The sequence below is a fragment of the Salvia splendens genome, chromosome 8 (genome assembly GCF_004379255.2).
Source record: "Salvia splendens isolate huo1 chromosome 8, SspV2, whole genome shotgun sequence".
NCBI lineage: Eukaryota > Viridiplantae > Streptophyta > Magnoliopsida > Lamiales > Lamiaceae > Salvia > Salvia splendens.
The window spans coordinates 8660321-8683131 of NC_056039.1; the positions used below are offsets into that span (position 1 = coordinate 8660321).

General features: G+C 37.3%; 1 protein-coding gene and 1 pseudogene across 1 annotated transcript; one reads left to right on the forward strand and one right to left on the reverse strand.

Annotated features, from left to right (window-relative positions):
* Positions 1-2930: 2930 nt before the first annotated feature.
* Positions 2931-5063, reverse strand: LOC121745698 (protein FAR1-RELATED SEQUENCE 5-like). The gene is made up of 4 exons (XM_042139671.1): positions 4632-5063; positions 3924-4446; positions 3540-3809; positions 2931-3451 (listed from the first exon to the last, which is right to left on the reverse strand). Exons 1-4 carry the CDS (start codon positions 5061-5063, stop codon positions 2931-2933), a joined length of 1746 nt encoding a protein of 581 aa, XP_041995605.1.
* Positions 5064-20006: 14943 nt separating this feature from the next.
* Positions 20007-22509, forward strand: LOC121743893 (annotated as a pseudogene).
* The last annotated feature ends 302 nt before the right edge of the window (positions 22510-22811 follow it).

Sequence of the window (22811 nt, forward strand, 5' to 3'; positions counted from 1 at the left end):
AGCTAGTAGTTTACATTATTAACCAGGTATTAGACATTATATGACTGCTTGTGTACATAGGTGAAATGGTGAAAATCAGAACTCACAAATATGCTTGTACCTTATTGGACAGAATCTGTACATTATTTATCTAGTATTATACATTATTTGTAAATTATTAGACATTATTTGACTGCTTGTTGAGGGACGTGGGTGAAATGGTGAATGCAATATACCTATGTACATTATTTGATTGTATCTCTACATTATGTAGCTACTTGTTTACATTATTTGTTAGTTATTATGCATTATGGGGCTGCATGGGTACATTATATGCTTGTAATTCGAGATTATTTTGGTGGTTGCATGCATTATGTTGTTTTCGTTGCTTACAAACAGAAACCTGTTCCAGCTAAGGAGAAGTGCATTGTGATTGATGAAGCTGGAAAGGTTGGGAGTGGAAAACAATTGCCCATTCCAACTGTGGCTGCGCAAGGAAAAGGGAAAGGGAAGGAGATCCAGCAGGAGGAGGCTGGATATGTGGTATGGAATAGCTTATTTCATTCAAACATTAAAGTTTTACCATCTATGGATGTTGTTCACTCGTGCTAACCATATCTTCCATTCGTGCAGGAGGCTGCGAACTGGCAACATCTCGAGTGAAGAAAACAAGTCTGGCTGCCAGGTCTCCGTTCAACGAGCAGGTTGTTAGACTAACAGCCAAGTCCAACAACGTTGACAAGGAGCTCTATTACTGGGTCCTTGGCACAGCAAAAAAAAATAAGTGAGTGTTGTAATTTTGCTTTTGTTTTTGTTGGCACATGGGTTATTTTGCTCAACTGTTTAATGCGGTGCAGGGATTCCATTGTCTACCAAGATGGCTTCAAGCAAACTGTGCAGAGTGAGTTCCAGACCTTAGCGCCGTGAGCCCCGCTATCATAGATACCTGGAGCTCGTACCTGAACAACATGGAAAAGCTCAAGGCACCGGAGACTGTGTCCAGACTCTTCTTCTCCATGAAACCATGTGTGAGTGACCAATTTAATACAAATTACTGTTATACGTACTAATGATGAACAAGGTTGCCAAATAAACTGCAGAAACACACCGTTGTCGACACTCCTCCGAAATGGACAGAAAAAAGGCAGTTTGATTCTTTCTGGACTATACTATTCGAGGAAGCGCTTGGAACGGGATGCTTTCAATGGGAGAAATATGATATGGTGAGGGATACTATAATAATGACTCTGAGATTCATTACTAATATACACAATAATGGTTCATGTAATGTACATTTCATTATGCAGTTCTTCTTCCCAATTTGGGGTGAGAGCCATCAGTACGTGGTGTGTTTTGATCTGCCAGATGGCAAAATGAACATCATCGACCACCATTTGGCTGAACCCCACGGCTCCTTCAGCGCAAAATATGGCAAGACACCCCCTCTTCTGGTACGTAATGTGTTTACTCAGTTAACTTGCATTATATTAAACAAAATGTACATTATATCGAGTTCTTACACACTTTTCCTATTTGATGTAGAAAAAATTCATGGTTGATACACTTACGGAGAGCAAGGTTCCCAAAATGGCAGGGCAGATCCGAAAATGTAGTACCCATGTGGTCACAATACCCTGAAGGAACAACTTATGCACCATGGAGACGGGGTGTATGTCATGCGGCATATGGAGACGTACTTTGGAGAAAGGGAGAAAGATTATTGGGAGTGCGGATTGAACGCCAAAGGGACAAAGAGCTTGGAGATGTTCCAAATCAAGTTTGCAAAGATGCTCCTTACTTGTGCACACAACTCCAGAGGTGACATCAACCAGAGTCACGCCACCAGGTATTGGAGAGAGAGGCCGGCTAAGTTCAACCAGAGTCACGCCACCAGGTATTGGAGAGAGAGGCCGGCTAAGTTCAACTTCGAACAGTGGGTCGACCAGTATAGGCTGGAGTGAGTGACGTTTACTCTGGCGTGAGTGAGGTTATGGATGTTGATAGACAATTATGGGCTGTAGTGATTGTTTGAACTGTTGGGGTTTTTAGATAACTCATGTTGGAAAGTGAAAACAGCCGACTTGTGGCTTGGTTTTTTTGAACAATTTGTAGTGTGCTTCTTGCAAACAGAAACAATTTTTTGGTATTAGATGATGATTACATTCACTTGGAACATGTAATTGTTCTATGTTAAAGAATAATGAAACATCACCCTATAGTAATGGAAAATAGTAATAAAATAATCTACAAAAATTCAGCTTTATTTTAATAATAATGAACAATAGACTGGACATCATGGATATAAATAACCGAATAATGTAAAACTTCATTAACGATAATGAACGAAAACATATTACTAATGCAATATGATTATGTACACTACATTAAGTGCGTCTGAATAATAATGTTAAACTTCAAGGCCAACAATGTACATTATCAGTTTCGTAATGCAACGTATACTATACATACTGTGTCTAATAATGAACAGTAATTGAACAACTGTATACAGTCAGTGAAGTGCTAGTATCCAATAATGTACAACTTCAGTAACAATAATGTACGAAAATGCATTAGTAATGCAATAATAATATGTACTCCATCCGTCCACGAATAGGAGTCCCGTTTTTCTATTTTAGTCCGTCCACGAATAAGAGTCCCGGTTCATTTTTACCATAAATGGTAATAGGGTCCCACCTTCCACTAACTCATTCCACTCACATTTCATTTAAAACTAATATATACAAGTGGGACCCCTATTCCACTAACTTTTTTCCACCTACTTTTCTTAACATTTCTTAAAACCCGTGCCGCTCATGAATGGGACTCCTAATGGCGGACGGAGGGAGTATTTGATTGTGACAGTGAAAATACTAATATTACCAGCACAACCAATTGACTCACTAGACTAATCTGAAAAACAAAACCAATAATGTTGTGTGGTACAAAATACATCAAGCTGGCCTCTTGCCCTTCCGCATCTCTTTCTCCATCGCCATCTCTTTAAGCATTGGACAATTTTGAGAGTCGTGAGGGCCCATCTCATCGCACGCCTTACACCATCTAAGAGGCCTAGTAACATCTTTTATAGCCTTTTCTCTTTTGGAAATCAGACGGCTCGCTGAGCTGCTAGCGTGGCCATTGGTCTTCACGACATCCGGAGGATGGACCTCAACTATTTCAGGCCTTACCATACCATAAAACTCTTCAATCATCCGCTTCTTTTCAGAGGCGGACGTTGTTGGAGTTCCAGCTTGAAGAGAATTATCAAGTTCTTCCACACCACCTACGAATTCACGAAGCACTTCAATGTCCGTCTCAAATCGTCGAAGAAAACCATAGAACATCAAAATCGCTTGCTTTGAAACAGTTTGCCTATCGTCAACGATAGACCTGGTAGGCAGGGCATCAACAAACTCCCCATGTACTGCCTTGGCTAATGGAGTCTTCATCCATCTACTCTCATAGTATTTATCTGAGATTTTTTCACTTCATTATTCCGGAACAAAAAAAAAAGATATGGCTGCACAAATAACCCTGCCTACCGAAAAGTTTGCATTTACACAAGTATGAGTCATCAGTCTTATCGTGAATCACAAAATACGAATTGTGATTGTTGTCCCCAAGCTCGTAGGTGTCAACTATGTCTGTAGATGAAAATCCAAGCACGCGGCATCTGTCATTACCCTCAACAATTTCTTCCTGTATTTTCTTGAACATACTATCGGTGTACAGCGTGGAAGCATGTTTCTTGAATAGCAAAGCAGTGGCCAATATGGGCAGGGCAGTGGCATCGTGGTAGTCCAACGTTGTTCTACTGTTCCGCTGGAATTCTATGGCATGGTTGAAATTCAAGTAGAATTCGGCAATGTTAGCTCAGGGCTTCAGAAAATTTTTGTAGAAGTTGTTCTTCGATTCGGATATAGACGTAGTCCTAATCATCGAACCCAGCGGAAAATCTCTGAAGTACGCCGGTATCCAGAATTGCATATAGTCGTACAATGTGTTGAACCAGGAAACGTTCTCCAGCCCATGACATTGCACCACACTATTCCACTCATCTTCAAATTCGTCAGGTCCAAGCAGGTCCGACCAAACGTAGGCATTGAACTCCTTCTTGAAATCTTCGTCCCTCAGCAACCTGTTTGGAACCTTAGTGGCCAACTTATGCATTATATGCCACATACAGCATCGGTGTCGAGTGCCAACAAGAATCTCTTCAATAGCTGATCTCATGCCCAAGTCTTGATCTGTCATGATCATCTTGGGTGCTACACCCATGCATTCAACGAAATGTCTGAACAACCAAACAAATGCCCCTGTTTTCTCGTTGCATACCAATCCGGCAGCGAAGGTTACTGGCCTTCCATGATTGTCCTTTCCCGTGAAAGGAGTGAAGATCATACAATACATGCGTAGCACATAGTAATGCATCGTCGGCCACAACACCAGCGAATAATGCCACATTAGCTGTGCAGTAATGTATAGTAAATGCGTTATAATGCATAGAGTAATGTATAAATATATGCATTGTAATGTACAATACAGATCTTTGTAATTATACCTGTTTGTGTTGTACGTGGAGTCAAAGGCCACAATATCACCAAACATGTGGTAATTCCTCTTCATCAACCGTCACACCAAAAGAGAGTAACCAACTGGTTGGTAGCATTAAGTTCGTAATGATATGTGAACGCCTCGGATATTTCCTTCTTCTTAGCCATATCATCCAACACCATTTGCACATCGAATCCATGAGCGTATGCTTTAATGTCTCGAGAAGCATTCCTGATATCCCCGACAGTGCAACCGACAAGGTCAAACCCTCCGAGAATTTCCTTCAACACCTTAAAGGTAAGTGTGGGGCCTATATTAGCCTTGGAACAGTCAATAATGAATTTGTGATGTACATTATCCAACTTTCGATTAATTGCCATAAATTGCTGATGCTCTGATTCAACCATATAATGGTTATGAGCCTCGTTGAACTCCTGAATAATATAACCTGCTAATCCTCCTTCAGAGAAGAACTTGAACGAAATACCCGCTTTACAACCACAACGCTTAGATAACCGTCTGTGCTTCATAGAAAAACCAGACCGTGCATTCAATTGGTCATCCTCGTTTGACTTTTTTGGCCTTCCCTATTGCATACAACATAATACCAGGTTGTGACATCGTCCGCCTTCCACATCCCTTGTTTGCGAGTATCAAAACCAACAGCGCGGGCATATACATCGTAAAAAGTGAAAGTGAAATCTAGGGAATGGAATCTCTGACCGACGACGGGCTTCAAATCAGGAGAACATTCAGGTACAACCACCACTGTATATAATCGAGATATAAACGGGTCAGTAAACATATACATTACAGCTCATAACTCTTCCATTACTCAAACTAAAATAACCATTATTGAGTAATATATGTACATTATGTAAATTAGTTGAAACTACTCCCTAGCCGAGATGATATCTAAGCCCTCGTTGAATGACTGAAACTCGTGGACTTTGGTAATGATTTTGTTACTTACTACATACTAGACCCTATCCCGAAGGATTGCTAAACCCTTGGGGAAAACAACAAACGTGCACCGAACAATCAAACACGGCTAAACTTAATTAAAAATGGTCAGCAAAGATTTACATTACATATCACAAATAGTCCATTACAGAAGCTAAAACAACCATGAAATAATAATATATGTTCATTATGTGTATCAGTTAAAAACTACTACCTAGCCGATAAGATTTCTAAACCCTAGATGAATGACTAAAACTCGTGGAATTTGACGACGGTTCAAATACTTACTACATACTACACCCTAGCCCCAAGGATCTCCATATCCGATCTCAACCGCTGCGCGAGAGATTGGAAATGCAATTGTGGAGGAATTGGAAATCGTCGTCGTGATTGAAATAAGTTTTAATTAAATACATGTGGAGTGCCGAGCCAGATTCAAGATCTCTTGTTACAAAGAATTCGAATTACAAAGTAGAACACCGGGTCTACAATGGAGAAAGATATGAGAGAGAAAATCTAGTTTAATTTAGGAAAATAATTTAGAATCAATCTTCATTAATCATGGGCTGATATTATAGGGAGAGATTTATGAAATGAAATAAATATGGATGTCAATGTAGCCCGTAACCCGTGGGCTGGCCCGAATAGCCTACCAAATTTGTAGGGTTAGGGCTAGAAATTTTTTGCTCGATAAAATCAAAACCCGATTAGCCTGCAGCCCGTTAGGGCCAGACTCGGAAACCCGATGGGTTGGCCCGAAAACCAAATAAAATTCTATTGTTCTATTTGTTTTCCTTCTAATTCGATACTTCATTGATTAATTTTATAATATAGATAACTAAAAAATAACTTTCAATTTTATATTAAATATACAAATTATATATTAAATTTTAATTAATATAATAATTGATAAATAAATTAAAAACTTTAAATTCACTAAAAAAATATTTAAATTTCTAAAACAAGTTTAAAATTTCACGAAATATCTCAAATATTAGTATTTGATCATGTTTATGATTGAGTTTAAGCATATATCTCAAATATATCATAATTAAATATTTTACATTGTATGAATACAACTAATTTTAATTATTATTTATTGGATTGATTGCATGTTAATATTATCGGTAACAACCCGATTAATCCGCTATGCTAGCCCGAAACCCGAGCTTTTAGGGTTAGCGTTGAACCTTTATGACCCGAAAAAAATCACAACCCGATTAGCTGCACCCGATTGACACGCAACCCGAATAGGGTTGGCCCGAAATCCGATGGCCCGGCCCAATTGACATCCCTAGAATAAACGATGCCTAATGGCTTCCCAAAATGACCTTTTTGAAATTTTAAAATATTTTAATTAAATACACTTGGCACTATTTTTGGCCATTAGATCTTCAAATTGTGGGGCAGAGATTTAGTTGGAAGAATGAACAATAATTAGAAAAATGATATGAATACATCTCTCTCTATATATATGCTCTAATCATGAAATAAACCATCCTTATATAAGTCTGTCTCATTATAAGTGAGACGTTTCTTTCTGGCCGTTGTTTTGCTAAAATAATAGTTAAATAGTTAAAGTGTAGAGAAAATAAAGTATGAGAGAAAATAGTATAGAAGAGAGTCGTATATACATTATTATCTTACTTACTTTACTTTACTTTATCTCTACTCTAACTATTTATTATTATTTTTGTAAAACAATGTCCGATTTAGAGCGCCTCACACGAGAGATAAAAGTTAATTACCAGAACATGTATTTGATGTCGGTAGCTTTTGTTTTTATGTTGAGCTTTTGTTTTTACTAAGCCTTTGTTAGCTTTGACTTTTTTTTATGTATTCTCTATTGGCCATTCTTTTTTTTTCATACATAGGAGTTCGAGATACATTCGGCAAGCGAACTAGCCCGCCACAGCCCCTCGTGGCTCGAATACTTTAGCTTCCCTCCGACGAGTTCGGCGTGAACTAGCCAATGTTCTCTACTGGCCATTCTTATGGCTTGAGCATTTCTCATTAAAAAAAACTATGAATACATGAACAATTAGCATAAATGATGAATTCATTTTTATGTAATTAATTTATTGTAAAATATTTAGACGAACTAAACACAAATGGTGCTGATTGTGTATACACAAATGGTGCTGATTGTATATACATATGAATTCTCAATAAATAATTGAGGTATTTGCAACATTTATGGTTGGGGCTATCTAGTCCCTGGACATTTATGGTTGGGGCTATCTAGTCCCTGGTGTAAAAAGCTTGATGTAAACTTTAGATTTAACGCCATCATATCATCGTTATTAATTAGTAGGAGTAATATACTAAAACCACTATACTTGTGCATTGAAAGTAATAGGAAATTAAACCATCAACAAAAGTAAACGCAAAGATATAATATCTATCTGCGGCTCACAATCAATACCTTAATTAATATGGCATTACTTATTTTGTTCTCTAATAGTATGATTTATTTATTAACTTGTAATACACTAAATCATTGTACACTTGTATGCTTGATTTATCTTTTATTTGTTGAAATCGTATTTGGTCAATGAACTTTGACCAATAATAAATGTGACGAGACATTTAATTTTGTAAAATTAAATGCAATAGCGACGATCTATTTTTGGAGTAGATGACCGTGGTATATTCATTTTCTCTAAACCGATTCCCAGTGAGTGAGAAATTATGAATTAAAGTTTGTCACAATTGTGAGCTATAAATGAGCTATGAGATAAAACCAAGGGATTAATTAAAAAGTTAATTATCCCACATTGGTGGAGAGAACCTTATTAAACATGTATTTAATAAGATGAATTATTACATGTAAAAATTATAGTGGACTAAGATGGGCAGTAGAGCCCACGCGTGCATGCTGCCTCGTCACGAGCTACGAACCTTGCTCAGTGCACTGTGTCCTGGCGCTCCGTCTGTCGGGTACCATGTGTTAAAAGGTTCACGATGGACCCGAAGCACAACGGGTGCTAAAAGGTCCACGACGGACCCCGGCGTATAGCGGGTCCCAAATGCGCATACTGGGTGACAAAAGGTCCCCGATGGACCTCGAAGCATCGTGTGCCAAAAGGTTCACGATGAACATCGTCGAGTAGCGTGTCCAGATGCATCAGTCTCCTCCAGCTCCCGTAACGGGTTGTAACCCCCTGCGGTTACAGTCAACCCATAATGGCATGCTTAATGCCTGCATTGATTCCACCTTCACATGCATTGGACTTGGCCTATAAATACGCTTGCATCCATTGCATTCCATTCAACACACAACATTGCAAACCAAGCATATCATTTGCATAGTTCTCTCCCTCTCTTTGCATAGTCTTCCGTCGAAGCTCTGCCCTCGCCATCATCTAGTTCGCCGGAGCTTGTTCTGTTTGCGGTGCTGCAACGAACAAGACGAAGACGTTTATCTTTGGGGACGACACGCCAATCCGAGAGCACTACCGGGGCGTATCTCGTCTTGCAGAAAGAGGACTCCTCGACTCGGCTTACATCTTTACGGTTTATTGTTTCAAATTCTTCTTTGTAATTTCAATTCAGTTTATTTTCGTTTAATTTCTCCATTCTTCATTGGGTTGTATTACGCCTGGTTAGTGTATCTTTGTATCACAGTTCATTTCAACCAACATTATTTTGCTATTATTTGCTTGATTTTTTTTTTAATTTAACAGCAACCGCTCGAGCCTACAAACTGGGGCGACCTAAAGTACGATAGCCAAAACATCCAACAAAAAAAGCACAAAAAAAAAAACATCCAATTTGCTTGATTCCTAACTGGCTGTTATACATTTACGATTTTAATTTTTTTTTTGTAATTTTTTTGGATACATATATTTTTTGCAATCTAAACATGTTGTGTAGGTAGTAATCGTTTAATACAATAAGTCGGTAGGAAAATCTGAAAAAAAAATTATACTTTAGTTGAGACAACGATACTTCATACTACTTGATTGGGATATATAACTGTTTTATACTGTTCAATAACCACGTTTAGTTAAAATACTGTGATAACCTTTATATTAAAATTTAGTTAGAAATAAAGACACATCAAGACATAGACCATTGGATCTGGGGACGAAAGGGTTTATATTAGGTCTTATTTTATTTATTTTAATTAGGTTCTCATTTGATCACATTTTTATATGTATCAATTCTTACCAATTGATAGAACCATGATTCGTGTGAGATTAGTACTTCTCCTTGCCAATCCAATCAAGATGTTCCTTTTTTTCTTTTTCAGTTTGTCCCACTCAAAATGTTCATTTTCTATATTTAGAAATAATTTTTTTTCCCTTATTAATATATTCAACTCCTTTTTTTACTTAATCCATTTATAATTCTTCCTAAAATCATGTGTCATCGTGTTTAGTACTCCCTCTGTCCCATTAGAAATGAAACGTTTTCCTTTTTGGTCTGTCCCATTAAAAATGAAACTTTTTTAAAAATGGAAACAATACTCACTTTACTTTTTCTTCTCTCTTACTTTACTCTCTCTTCATTAACTCACAAAACAATACTACATAAAATCCCGTACCGAAAAGTAAATGTTGCATATTTAATGGGACGGAGGGAGTATTAAAAAAGTGCGCGAGGATACAACAAAAGCTGTATAAATATATTTGACAGGTGTTGGAGAAATAAGAGCATCTCCAATGGTCGGCGTCACCACCGGAGCGCCGATTTTTCGCCCACGCCGGTTTGACGCCGAACCATTGGAACCGGCGTGGGCGAAATCGGCGTCAAAATCGGCGTCGCCATGCCGATTCCCGCGCTGACGCCGGTTCCCACGCCGATCCTCACGGGCGCCATTGTGGCTCCCGGATCGGCGCCAAACCGGCGTCGGATTTAAATATTTTTTTTTTTTTTTTTCGCAAAACACAATATATACGCGCGTTGAACCTCATTTTCATTCGCACCACTTGTTTTAACGAGTACTCTCTCTCTACCTTACTTTCTGTACAAGATCAATAACGAGCAATGGAGAACAACTACGAAGGTACTCCAGTTAATCCCGGGGGATGGTCTCAGACTCCCCCGGCTCCCGGTGTAGGGTCTCAGACGCCCCGACTCCCGGGGCAGGGTCCCATACTTCCCCGGCTCCTGGGGGAGGTGGTTGGCCTCCAATGAGCGGGTACTACAACGTGTACCCGTGGCAGCAGATGATTCCGGGGTGGGCACCCGGCATGCAGCCCCCTATGCAGATGATGCCGGGGTGGGCACCCGGCATGCAGCCACCGGCGCAGCAGATGATGCCACCGGCGCAACATATGATTCCACAGTCGCAGGCGACGCACGGGGGGGACAACGCCTATCGGCCGACTTTTGATTTTTCCACCGGTTCTTCGCACACATCGACCCCAACGGATGCACAGTATTCGGAGACCTTCTCCTTAGCGGACTTGGGTTTTGTTTTACTTTTTTAAATTAATGTACTTTTTACTTTTTGTAATTTTTTTAAATTGTTGTACTTTTTTTAAAAGTAATGTACTTTTTAAATTTTAATATTATTATTCGAATTTTCCGTATTTGTCTCGTAAATTAAATTATGTATGTTGATACAATTGTAAATTAAATTATATAATTGTTATTAGTGATGTGGATAGGTAGTGTGAAGGCTATTTGATGGCTATTTGATGTCCAGTTGATGTGGCAAGCTGATGTGGCAGGAGAATTGTAGTGCTGATGATGTGGCAGTGTGAAGGCTATTTGACGGCTATTTGACGTCCGCCAGCATTGGAGATGCTCTAAAAGTGGTGGGGAAATATTAGTTGGCTGGCCATGGTGTACGAACTTGTGGCAGCCAATAATTTGCATGAATTTATGAGCAGCGATGATAATATCGATGGTGTAATATATGTGTGTGTGTAATTATTACAACTGATGGACGTGCATATGATGTTGTCTGCTAATTCATGTGAGATATGATATGCTTTTTTATCTTGAGTGGTGCTAAATGACAATATGGCCCGCCATGATTTGTCTTTTAGTTAAAAATTAAATGGGTTCACTTAATAATTAAATCACCTTAAAAGTATCAAAACGCTTAAGATAACTTTACCCCTTACCTTAGTTTATAAAGTAAGTACTTTATATTCATCCATCCAACAATGTTTTTATTATTTTTAGAAGATATTTACGTTTTATTAGAGTACTTTATCTCTTTTGCTTTTTATTCAGATGTTTATTTAAAATAATATTACTTGACATATACTGTAATCTTAAGAAATATTTTTATCATTACTATTATTATTTTTATTTTTATAAATTAAGTATGATGAAAAAGCTATCATAAATTCATAATTTAGTTATAACTTAATATTAAGTTTCAATACTATGTTGTCATAATATTTCACAATCTAATAATCGTATATCATAGTACACTATAATATATTATTATTAGATTATAATACACCTTAGTGTTTAATACATACATTATTGATAGGGATCGTAAATTGTGATGCTAAATGTAGAGAGAATGCTAAATAATTATGGAGAGAGAATGCTAAATAATAATGATTAGAAATAGACAAATTAAAAGGTAAGTCGAAATAAATTGTGCATAAATTATTATGGAGAGAGAATGTTGTAAATTTAAATTTGAAGTAAAAAATTGAGAAAAGGGTAATTAAGTAAAATTATCTTAGCACTAACTATTACTATTAATTTATTGCATTGACTTTAATAATTATTTACAAAAATGCGATTGTGTGGCTGGCCACATTATGACCACATAGCATTACTCTTTTATTTTTATTGCCATTATTAATTCGCATTATATGTAGCATTTGACGAAACGGAGTATCGTACGTATACAAAATAAAGGGTTAGTTAAACGCGGTAACAACTCTAATGGCTTAACTAAAAATAGCCCACTCCACCTTTTAATAGTGCATTCTTTATTCTTTATTTAAAATACAATACCCACATGTCATAAAATTAATTAAGTATTTTATTAAGAGTTTTATTAGGAGTCAGAAAACATATTATTAAAATTCTAAATTATATTTTATTGGAAGCGGTGAAATACATATTCTAAATTTGAATGTATCTGCTATGTGACATAGTAACTTCTGACGCATACGAAACAACATTGGACACGTTTGGCTCCTATCGCGATTGCTCAGTAAAGTAGTCCTCAACGAGCCTTTAATTCTGCAACAAGCTCTTAGTGTCGATAGATGTACCGGCAAGTTCTTGGTGCAGGATCCGTGAGAGGGTTGGGTTTACATAATAGTCTCGAGCTTGCTGACGTGCATCCTGTTAAACTCTTCGTTTGATCCATACATGAAGTGAAAGAAAAATTGAATTCAAAGGGACGAGTGGGTGTCACCGCGCGACAAGGGAGCGCCATGTGGCCCTTGTGCATGTCCCGCAAATATAAGGGCCCAGCCCCTCAGCACGTGATGCCCTCTGCCAGGTACGAGACACCTGCAATGGCAACCCGTCAGGCAGGATCTCCTCCCAACGGGCTGACAGTTGCTAGTGCTCTAATATAGTCTATCATAGCTCTCTAACCAGTTTAAATATCAATGTTGATAACAATTTTATTTTAGTTTTAATACGAATAAAACACGTCCCTAAAATTATTGAAGTGACAAACCAACGAGCAAATCAATTCATTTATACTCCAAATCGAACGCTTGCCGAGAAAGGAGTTGAATAAACAATCGAACAATTTTACGGAAATAAATTTAATTTTCTAAATAAGAAAGGCCGCGATCATGATTGATTTATGTATCTGTCTTAGTTAATTTAGGAGAAACAAAGATTAATATGGACAAAATGTGAGCTTGTGATTATAATTGTTCATAATATTAATAGTCCATCTCTCCAACTACTTCATTGAGCTTGACCTTATGCCGTTATCCACTTATTTATTTCATCTTGTCTTATTATGCATGTCACCACACCACACCACACACCCACGGTTTTAGAGCATCTCCAATGGTTCTGGACATGCAATAACACTCTCATAGCCTTCCCACTGCCACATCATCTGCACTAAAATCCTCCTATCACATCATCTGGACATGCAACTGGACATGCAATAGCCCTCTCATAGCCTATCCACATCACTAATAACAATTATATAATTTAATTTACAGACGTAGCAACATACGGAATTTAATTTACGAGACAAATACAGAAAAATTGAATAATACTATTAAAATTTTAAAAAGTACAATAATATAAAAACAGTACATTAATTTAAAAAAAAGTACAAAAATTTAAAAGTACATTTAAAAAAATTACATAATTTAAAATAAAACTAACGCCTTGCAATCCTCCGCGCTCACAACTCTTCAATTAAATCCTTTTGGAGTCGAATATGAGCATCCGTTTGACGCATGTCGCCATGTGCTTGGAGGAGGGCTTCTTCATCGTGAGGTACCCCACCTCGTACGTTGGCGGCGGCATCGTGTGGCCTGGTCTGCCAGCCGCATCGTGTCTGAAGCGGAAATACAGATATCGATGCTCCAAAGCGTTAACAATACGCATAAACACGTCCCGCCTCATCCTAAAATGACGCCTGAAATGGTTGGCGTTAAAACGCGGCTCCTCTGCGAAGTAATCTGTGAACAGGCGCTGATGTGCAGCTACATGATCACGATCAACCACTTGTCGACGGTGGACAACTGGTCGTGGGCGAGGTACCGCCGGCTGCATATAACTCTCCAACCATCGATCAACCTCACCGTTCGTATAGGCATCTAGCTCTTCGTTCATCATACGCTCGTACTCATCAGCATCCCCACCACTACCACCACCATCGGCATTACTCATTTCTCGTTGTTGATCTTGTACAGAAATTAAGATAGAGAGAGTACTCGTTAATACAAGTGGTGCGAATGAAAATGATGTACAAAGCGCGTATATATAGTGTTTCAAAAAAAACTTTTAAAAAAATAAAATTCTGACACCGGTCTGACGCCGATTCGGGGCCTACAATGGCGCCGTGAGAATCGGCGTCATACCAAGAATCGGCGTACGCACGTCGATTTTGATGCCGGTTTCGCTGACGCCGGCTGCAATGGTTCAGCGTCAGCACCGGCGTCCGTGAAAAATCGGCGTGCCTACGTTGACGCCGCCATTGGAGATGCTCTTAACGATAGGCCCCACATTATATTAACGATAAATTATTTAGCTACATTTTCTACATTCTTCGGTCCAATAATCATGAACGGATTTTCATTTCATTCTTACATATTGTTTCTTGCCAATTTTGAGTTCGATCACGTAAATATGATCAATGATTTGGAAATCTAATTTAAAGAGAGCCGGTTATATTCTTCTCGGGCTTTGAATTTTTATAATGAGATTCATTAAATGCTTAAGCCTTTTGTAATTATGTGATTTGTTAGTGGTTTTGATAATTCGTAATTTTTATTTGATTGGCTATTGTAGCAGAGCAAGGGTTTACCATGCTTACTTACTTCATGTAGAAAAATTGCAAGTTACCCAATGAAGATAGAAAAATATGCTCAGTACAAATCACATTTTATAAATACAAAAGTTTAATGAGATTTGATGTACAGAAACTTGCGTACACGTACACACGAGTAAACTTATAAGTTTTTATTATTTTAATTGAACAAATCAACATGAGAAAAATGCATGAATGACATCGAAACCCTCTTTTGTCAAATATGCCCAACTCCTGTAATAACATGGATTGGCCTGCGTTAAGTTTTTTTTTATTTCTAGACCTTATTCCACCGCCTCTCTGCATCGCAACTCGCATCCTTCTCGTTCTTCTGTGTATTGCAGATGCTCTTACCATAGTGGAATTTTAAGTTTTTTAGTTTAATTTAATATCATGCTTTTTGTTTCTTACTATTCCATCGGTTCTATACTACTAGAATTATTTATCATTTTGGTACGTTCGTTCTATAATAGTGGAATAATTTCTCTTTTCAGTTAAAATTAACACATTTCTTATCCCTTACTTTACTCTCTCTCTCTTCATCACTCTATCTTTTTCATTTCCTATTTTACTTAACATAATTTTTGTTAAATCGTATGCCGAAAATAAATGTCTCTACTATTATGGAATAGAGGGAGGAGTACTTTATTACATGGCCGCTGCTGTGTACTTTTGTTTAGGTTTAGTACTGTAATTGATTTGTTCAATTCAACATATTTTATACTAATTGAAGTGAAAATAGTTTAACGAGCATATAAATGCTCAAAAAGTATATACATATATAAATGTAGGAGTATAAGTTTATAGTAGTATTCTATTTGAGTGAATATCATTGTGCTTGCTAAATTCAACCATGTTAAACAAAATCGAAAGCACTGGTACTCGCTAAATTCCTCGCAAACTCACAACTTTGCGACTGAAAAAGCTAGTTTTTCGCAGTTCTGATTTCACGACGTTATGTTGGAAGGATGACGTTGCCGTAAATTACATGCACTACAAAAAAAAAAAAACTTTTTATTACAATTAGGAACGCTAATCTGTGTTTCTAAATATACCACCAACGCTTTAAAAAATATTTTTATTGTTGATGTTCATATTAAAATTAGAGGACACAAATTGAAGTATCCTACATAACAAAAGATTAAATTAATTTATTCTTAATTTAGTTGTTAATTTTAAAAACTTTCTAAAGTAAATGAATGCGTCTTAATTTTTATAAACATAAAAATATATTTTTCTTTCAGTGATTTAACATTAATATATTAGTTCTATATATGAAGATATACATTGATTCGGACCAAGTTGTAGTAATACGTGTAATATTCAACGATGTATTAATGAAGACGCGTCATATGTTGACAAACATGTCAATCATGTATATATAATCTATATTCAATGTCACAATCCTCATAGTATCATCTACTAGTACTTGAATAGCAAATGCTGAGTATTCTTTATTTTCGTGTACTACAACAAAACTGATAATTTCTTTTTATCGATGTTGTAAATTTTAAATAGCAAGATAATGACTATCATCAACCGGGTTATACATCAATCAATTAGAAAATATATAGCCAAACAATTGACACATAAAACTTAGGACTTATGCTCTCGCTAGAACTCCACCTTGGCTCTGATCAATGACCATTCGATACCTCAATAATCAATTAATTAATCATTAATGTATATATACAGAAGGGGTATTAATCTATGCAAAACTAGATTTAAATATAAAAACGCAGAATAAAATTATACATAGGGTATTTTTAGTCATTGTTAGTTTATTTTTAGGTCACTCTAACAAAGGATGACCTAAAATACTGTTAGCATGACAACAAACCCGAATTTTATAATATGACCTAAAACTGCTTAATAATGATCTTCCGTATTTTTAGTTAATTATTGATCATTAGATCACTTAATCCTAGGGCCAAAATTTAGGCTGCATTTCTGGATTTAGATACATACTTGTTTTAATATCTCCCAAGCTTGTTAAAATTCTAAAATGGCATTATGGTAATATAATTAAAGTAATCATATATGCACCACGATAAGTTGATGCGGTTTAATAACCAACTAATCTTGTTAAATATGGAGGAAATAATGAAGTCTGGCTAACAAGTCCTAATCATTAATTAATGGCCGCCTAATTTTAATACAATATGAATGTTTCCAGTGAAGCGAAGGAGTTTCTTTTAATTCTGATCTTGACTATGTCACCATCACTAACTTAAATTTATACTAGATGCTAACTAAAGTTGAATTTTCGAAAGAAATTTCTGAATGACTAGTATTAAGATTTTTTTTAAAATATAGTGCTACTATTAAACAATAAAGAGAAGCACATGCAAGCATTTAAGAACTGTTTTTTACTAAGAGAGAAAATAATAGTCCTATACAAATAGCTAAAAACATGCACCACCCACTTAATTGATAAAATCCAACATATTTAGCTGACATCCCAAATTCCCAATGTTATTTTTGCATCCATTATATTCCTTATACTTGAACATTGCAGCAAATAGGAAAATGAGTTAAAATGTTTCAACTTGAGATATTGATAAGTTTAACTATTTTTATCAGAATGAAAACGACAAGATTAATAAACAGCTGGTTGACAAGTTGAAATTGGATGGTTGACTCCTACCAGAATCAGATCAGTGTTACTTGACAAGTTTAATGGTTGACGAATTAGGTAAGCAATTCCATTCAACAGTTTAATTTCCAACCAACCATTACTATTATTGATTGCAGATTATTGTGATCTCGTTTTGACCTTCTTTTCACTATTGAGGAAGGACCTGATTTGATGCAGCATGACTTGGCCGAGAACCTTTGAATTAGAGTAAAAACTAAATAGAATATAAAGTTCATAAAATATGTTTGGCATAATATAAAGTTACCGGATAACAAGTTTGGATAAAAGATATTCGTATTTAGAGTAAATTATGTCTTAGATACTGTGGGGAAAGATGAGAAATCGTTTTAGTCTTAATAGATCATCTTAACAAATTCAATAAAACATAAACAAAAGTAATGGTGATACAGTTGGCTATGATCAAGCAACAACAAATAGAACTCACTCAAAAATTCTTCACATAACACAAAATTTATGCAACTAACTATAAAACAATTAGCACAAAAAACATTATCAACAAAATTGTGCGGTTGGTTAGGCACAACATGGCAGTGTCGTTTAGATAAGGCACGACGATGGGCAGCGCTTGGAGGACGACAAAATATGAGGTGTGGTGTTAAGGGATAATTTCCCTTAGCAAGAATCTGGAGTCGCGATTGTAATCGCCTGATGGATAAAAGTCAGTCGCGGGAGCTTTGCCCGTCGATCAAATCAAGAACAATACGGAATTGAAATAAAAGCGTGAAAATAAAATAAGGAATAATTGTATTTCTTCAATGATTAATTCAAAAGATAATATTTTATAATACTGACATCAAGAAAATAATCATAAGCATTTACGAAAAGATATGGAAAAATAATTGATAGACAAATTAACGAAGAGATATGCGATTGTGATATGAGAATTGAAGCAAGAAAGTTAATTTATTTTCTATATTAAATAATTTTAAATTTAAATAAAATATATAATTATACTCCAATATTCTTGCTATTGGGCTTCTGTTCCGAATAATTGTGACTTGATCGACTATTGAAGTTGCATGTTATGATCAAAATAAACTACTTCTTTATTTCAACTGATAAGCCCAATTTCTGTGAGGCTCAGATTTGTTGGCCCGCTCGGCCCATCATATATTTATTACTTTCGAATTTATGGCGGGAATTAAAAATATTTGCGTTTCGATCCCGAATCTCCCGCCAGTCAAAAAGGCTTCGTATATAAACCCCAACCCCTCCCTAAGAGCATCTCCAATGGCAGCGAGCGGACAGACTAGCTAATTCCCGGCGCTGGTGGTTGCGCTCACCGAACCATTGGAATCGGCGAGCGCCATTTCGGTGAAAAAATCGGCAACCCGACACCGATTTTCTGGCACGGGCCGATCCGCTCGCCGGTCATTGGCCGCCATTGCAGGCTCTCGATCGGTGCGCGATCGACCAGCTCAATTTTTTTTTTAAATTTTTCGAAACACTATATATACGCGATTTGCACGTCATTTTTATTCCCACCACTTGTTTTAACAAGTTTTCTCTCCATCTTAATTTCTGTACAAGAGCAACAACGTGAAATGAGTAACGCGGGTGGTAGTAGTGGTGGTAGTGGTGGTGATGCTGAGGAGTACGAACGGCTAATGAACGAAGAGTTGGAGGCCTATACGTCCCGCGAGATAAACCGGTTGATACAAAGGGCCTTGCAGCCGGCGGTACCTCGACCTCCACCCGTTGTCTACCGACGAGCAGTGATTGATCAGGATCACGTAGCTGCACATCAGCGGCTATATAAAGACTACTTTGCGGAGGAGCCGCGTTTGTGACATGTCGACTGCATTGCTGATATAATGTATGCATGTATTATCCTGCACAACATGATTGTCGAAGATGAAGGTGTACAACTGACTAGTTGGGCCAATGACGATGCTAATGAAGCCAGCCCAAGCCACGGCGTGGCCGCCCCCAACGTACGAAGGGGGTACCTCACGATGAAGTCGGCCGCCTCAAGGCACATGCCGACATGCGCCAAGTGAATGCTCATATTCGACTCCTAAAGGATTTAATTGAAGAGTTGTGGGCGCGGAGGACTGCACGTCGTTAGATTATTTTAATTAATGTAATTATTTTTTCTTTTTCAATTTAAATATTATTATTGAATTTTCCCGTATCTGTGTCATAAATTTAATTCCGTATTTTGTGTGATTGTTAATTATTTATTTTTTATAATTTTGTTTATTGTGGCTAGCCTATTAGTTGTTCAGTTGCTTGTGCTGATGATGTGATATGAGGAGTTTTTAGTGTTGATGACGTGGCAGGAGGAGATTTTTTAGTAATGATGATATGGCGTGAGGAGAGTTTTTAATGCACATTGGAGATGCTCCAGCCCTCCAAACTTTTGCCTCCAAAGCCCCGAAATTTCCCCAATTTTCTACGAATCGGGCGAAGATGTCGGAGCTACGGTTGGTGCAGGGGAGTCTGTTGAAGAAGGTTCTGGAATCGATCAAGGAGCTAGTAACCGATGCCAACTTCGACTGCTCCGCCACCGGTTTCTCGCTGCAGGCTATGGATATCCCGCCACGTGGCGCTGCTGCTCCGTTCGGAGGGATTCGAGCACTACCGCTGCGACCGAAACATCTCCATGGGGATGAACCTCAACAACATGGCTAAAATGCTCAAGTGCGCCGGGAATGAGGGTTTTTTCTATTTTTGTACTAGAATAGAGTTAGCATTCCTCGTTTGTTCTAGACTTTTTATTTGTTCCGGGTTTGAGAGAGACGCATGAGCGTCATGCGTCTCCTTTTAATGAGACGCATGACGATTATGCGTCTTTCATAGAGACGCATGAGGGTCATGCGTCTCTCTTTTTTTCGTTTTTTTTTTAACGACGCATGAGGGTCATGCGTCTTAGGGAGAGACGCATCTCCCTCATGCGTCTTAGCCCATATATATTTCTTCTTAGCCCATATATATTTAATGGGCTTTCGAATTTATGAAACCATTCTTGGTTGTTTCTCTTTTATAGAAACATCCTTGAATGTTTTATGTTTCACTTTCGATGTGGGACAAAATCATTCTTGGTTGTCTATCTTTTATAGAGACATCCTTGAATGTTTATGTTCCACAAAAGAGAGACAACCAAGAATTATTTTGTCCCACATCGAAAGTGGAACATAAACATTCAAGGATGTCTCTATAAAAGAGAGACAACCAAGAATTATTTTATCCCACATCGAAAGTGGAACATAAACATTCAAGGATGTCTCTATAAAAGATAGACAACCAAGAATGATTTTGTCCCACATCGAAAGTGAAACATAAAACATTCAAGGATGTTTCTATAAAAGAGAAACAACCAAGAATGATTTCATAAATTCGAAAGCCCATTAAATATATATGGGCTAAGAAGAAATATATATGGGCTAAGACGCATGAGGGAGATGCGTCTCTCCCTAAGACGCATGACCCTCATGCGTCGTTAAAAAAAAACGAAAAAAAAAGAGAGACGCATGACCCTCATGCGTCTCTATGAAAGACGCATAATCGTCATACGTCTCATTAAAAGGAGACGCATGAGGCTCATGCGTCTCTCCCAAACCCGGAACAAATAAAAAGTCTAGAACAAACGAGGAATGCTAACTCTATTCTAGTACAAAAATAGAAAAACCCCCCGGGAATGACGATATCATCACTTTGAAGGCCGACGACGGCAGCGACACTGTCACCTTCATGTTCGAAAGCCCCAGTACTTTTCGTTTACTTCATTCCATTTGTATTATTGATGTTGTTTATGATAATTTCTAGTTATTTATTTCCTTTCTCCCTATTAGTGTACATATGCCCTAAATTAGATGATCAAGTATGTGTTGTACTAGTCTGTATGAGTTTGTTTAATCACCATATGTTGAAAATTAGTGATTCTACTTTAATGAATAATGAGCCGTTTCCCTTATTTTCGGCGAATCTGCTTTTAGTGTAATCGCAAAAATGATGTGATTTAATTGATGAATGATTATGTTAATGATTTTATCCAATCACTTAGATTTGCATATGAAGCCAGGTGAATGTAGTTTTATATAGCACGAGTTTCTTGGTAATTTGGTAATGGAAGTATGGTTATTACTTGGTGTGTATAGCCATGAATGCATGAGTTTGTTGGTGATTTGGCACATGTATTAAAATTTAGTCTGGATTTGATATGTATAATAGAATCTGTTTTTTTTTTCATGTTTGAATGTATTGCTGAGTCTGCTTTTGTCAAATCCTATTCCTGATGTTTTACAGCACAAGATAAGATCTCAGATTTTGAGATGAAGCTCATGGACATTGACAGTGAGCATCTAGGAATCCCAGAAGCTGAGTACCATGCTATTGTTCGCATGCCATCTGCTGAGTTTGCAAGGATATGCAAAGATCTTAGTAGCATTGGTGACACAGGTGAAGTGCCAACATAATTGAGCATATTTGGTGTTTTAAGATATGGTGAGTTACTGTAAATGCCACTACAAGACTCACCCCTACCTCTGTTTCATGCAGTTGTCATCTCTGTTACAAAGGAAGGTGTGAAGTTCTCATCCAGAGGTGATATTGGAACTGCAAATATTGTATGTAGGCAGAACACCACTGTTGACAAGGTTAATTGTTCTGATCTTTAGTAAGGACATTATATACTAGTTGTCAAAAATGGATGATGACTGATATGCTCTTCTTTTGTTATGTTATGCAGCCAGAAGATGCCACTGTGATTGAGATGAATGAGCCAGTATTTCTCACATTTGCTCTTTGGTATCTGAACTCCTTCACTAAGGCGACCCCATTGTCTAGCACTGTCACCTTAAGTTTGTCCTCGGAGCTTCCTGTGGTGGTAGAGTACAAGATTGCAGATATGGGCTACATACGATTCTACTTGGCTCCCAAGATTGAGGAGGATGAGGAAGAGACCAAGCCTTGATTTTGGTGCTTTCTGCTCCAGGATTTGTTACACTCATATTGCGTTGGATCTTGTTACTTAATTTTCGATGTGCTGCACTCCCAAGTCCCCACCTATTCTGATTTTCTTATCGTTGTTAATTGTTACTAGTAGATATTTGCACCACTTTTTGTGGTTGATTACCAGTTTGCCACTCCAGTAGAGAAATATTTCGAGGCCAATTTAGCAGTCTGAGTCAAATTTTTAAGGCCAATTTTTGTGAGAAAATTCTGAAGTCTAGTTTCAGGTCAATTCAAACATGCATAATGCTCTTGTTCGACTTC

Bases quoted from the DNA above. Each gene is read 5' to 3' on its own strand.
- LOC121745698 (XM_042139671.1), bottom strand. From the start codon at position 5,063: ATGAAGCACAGACGGTTATCTAAGCGTTGTGGTTGTAAAGCGGGTATT. The intron at 4,447-4,631 runs GTTACTCTCTTT...ATTACTGCACAG, and splicing joins TTAATGCTACCAACCAGTTG to CTAATGTGGCATTATTCGCT. The intron at 3,810-3,923 runs GTTCGATGATTA...ACCATGCCATAG, and splicing joins CTTCAGAGATTTTCCGCTGG to AATTCCAGCGGAACAGTAGA.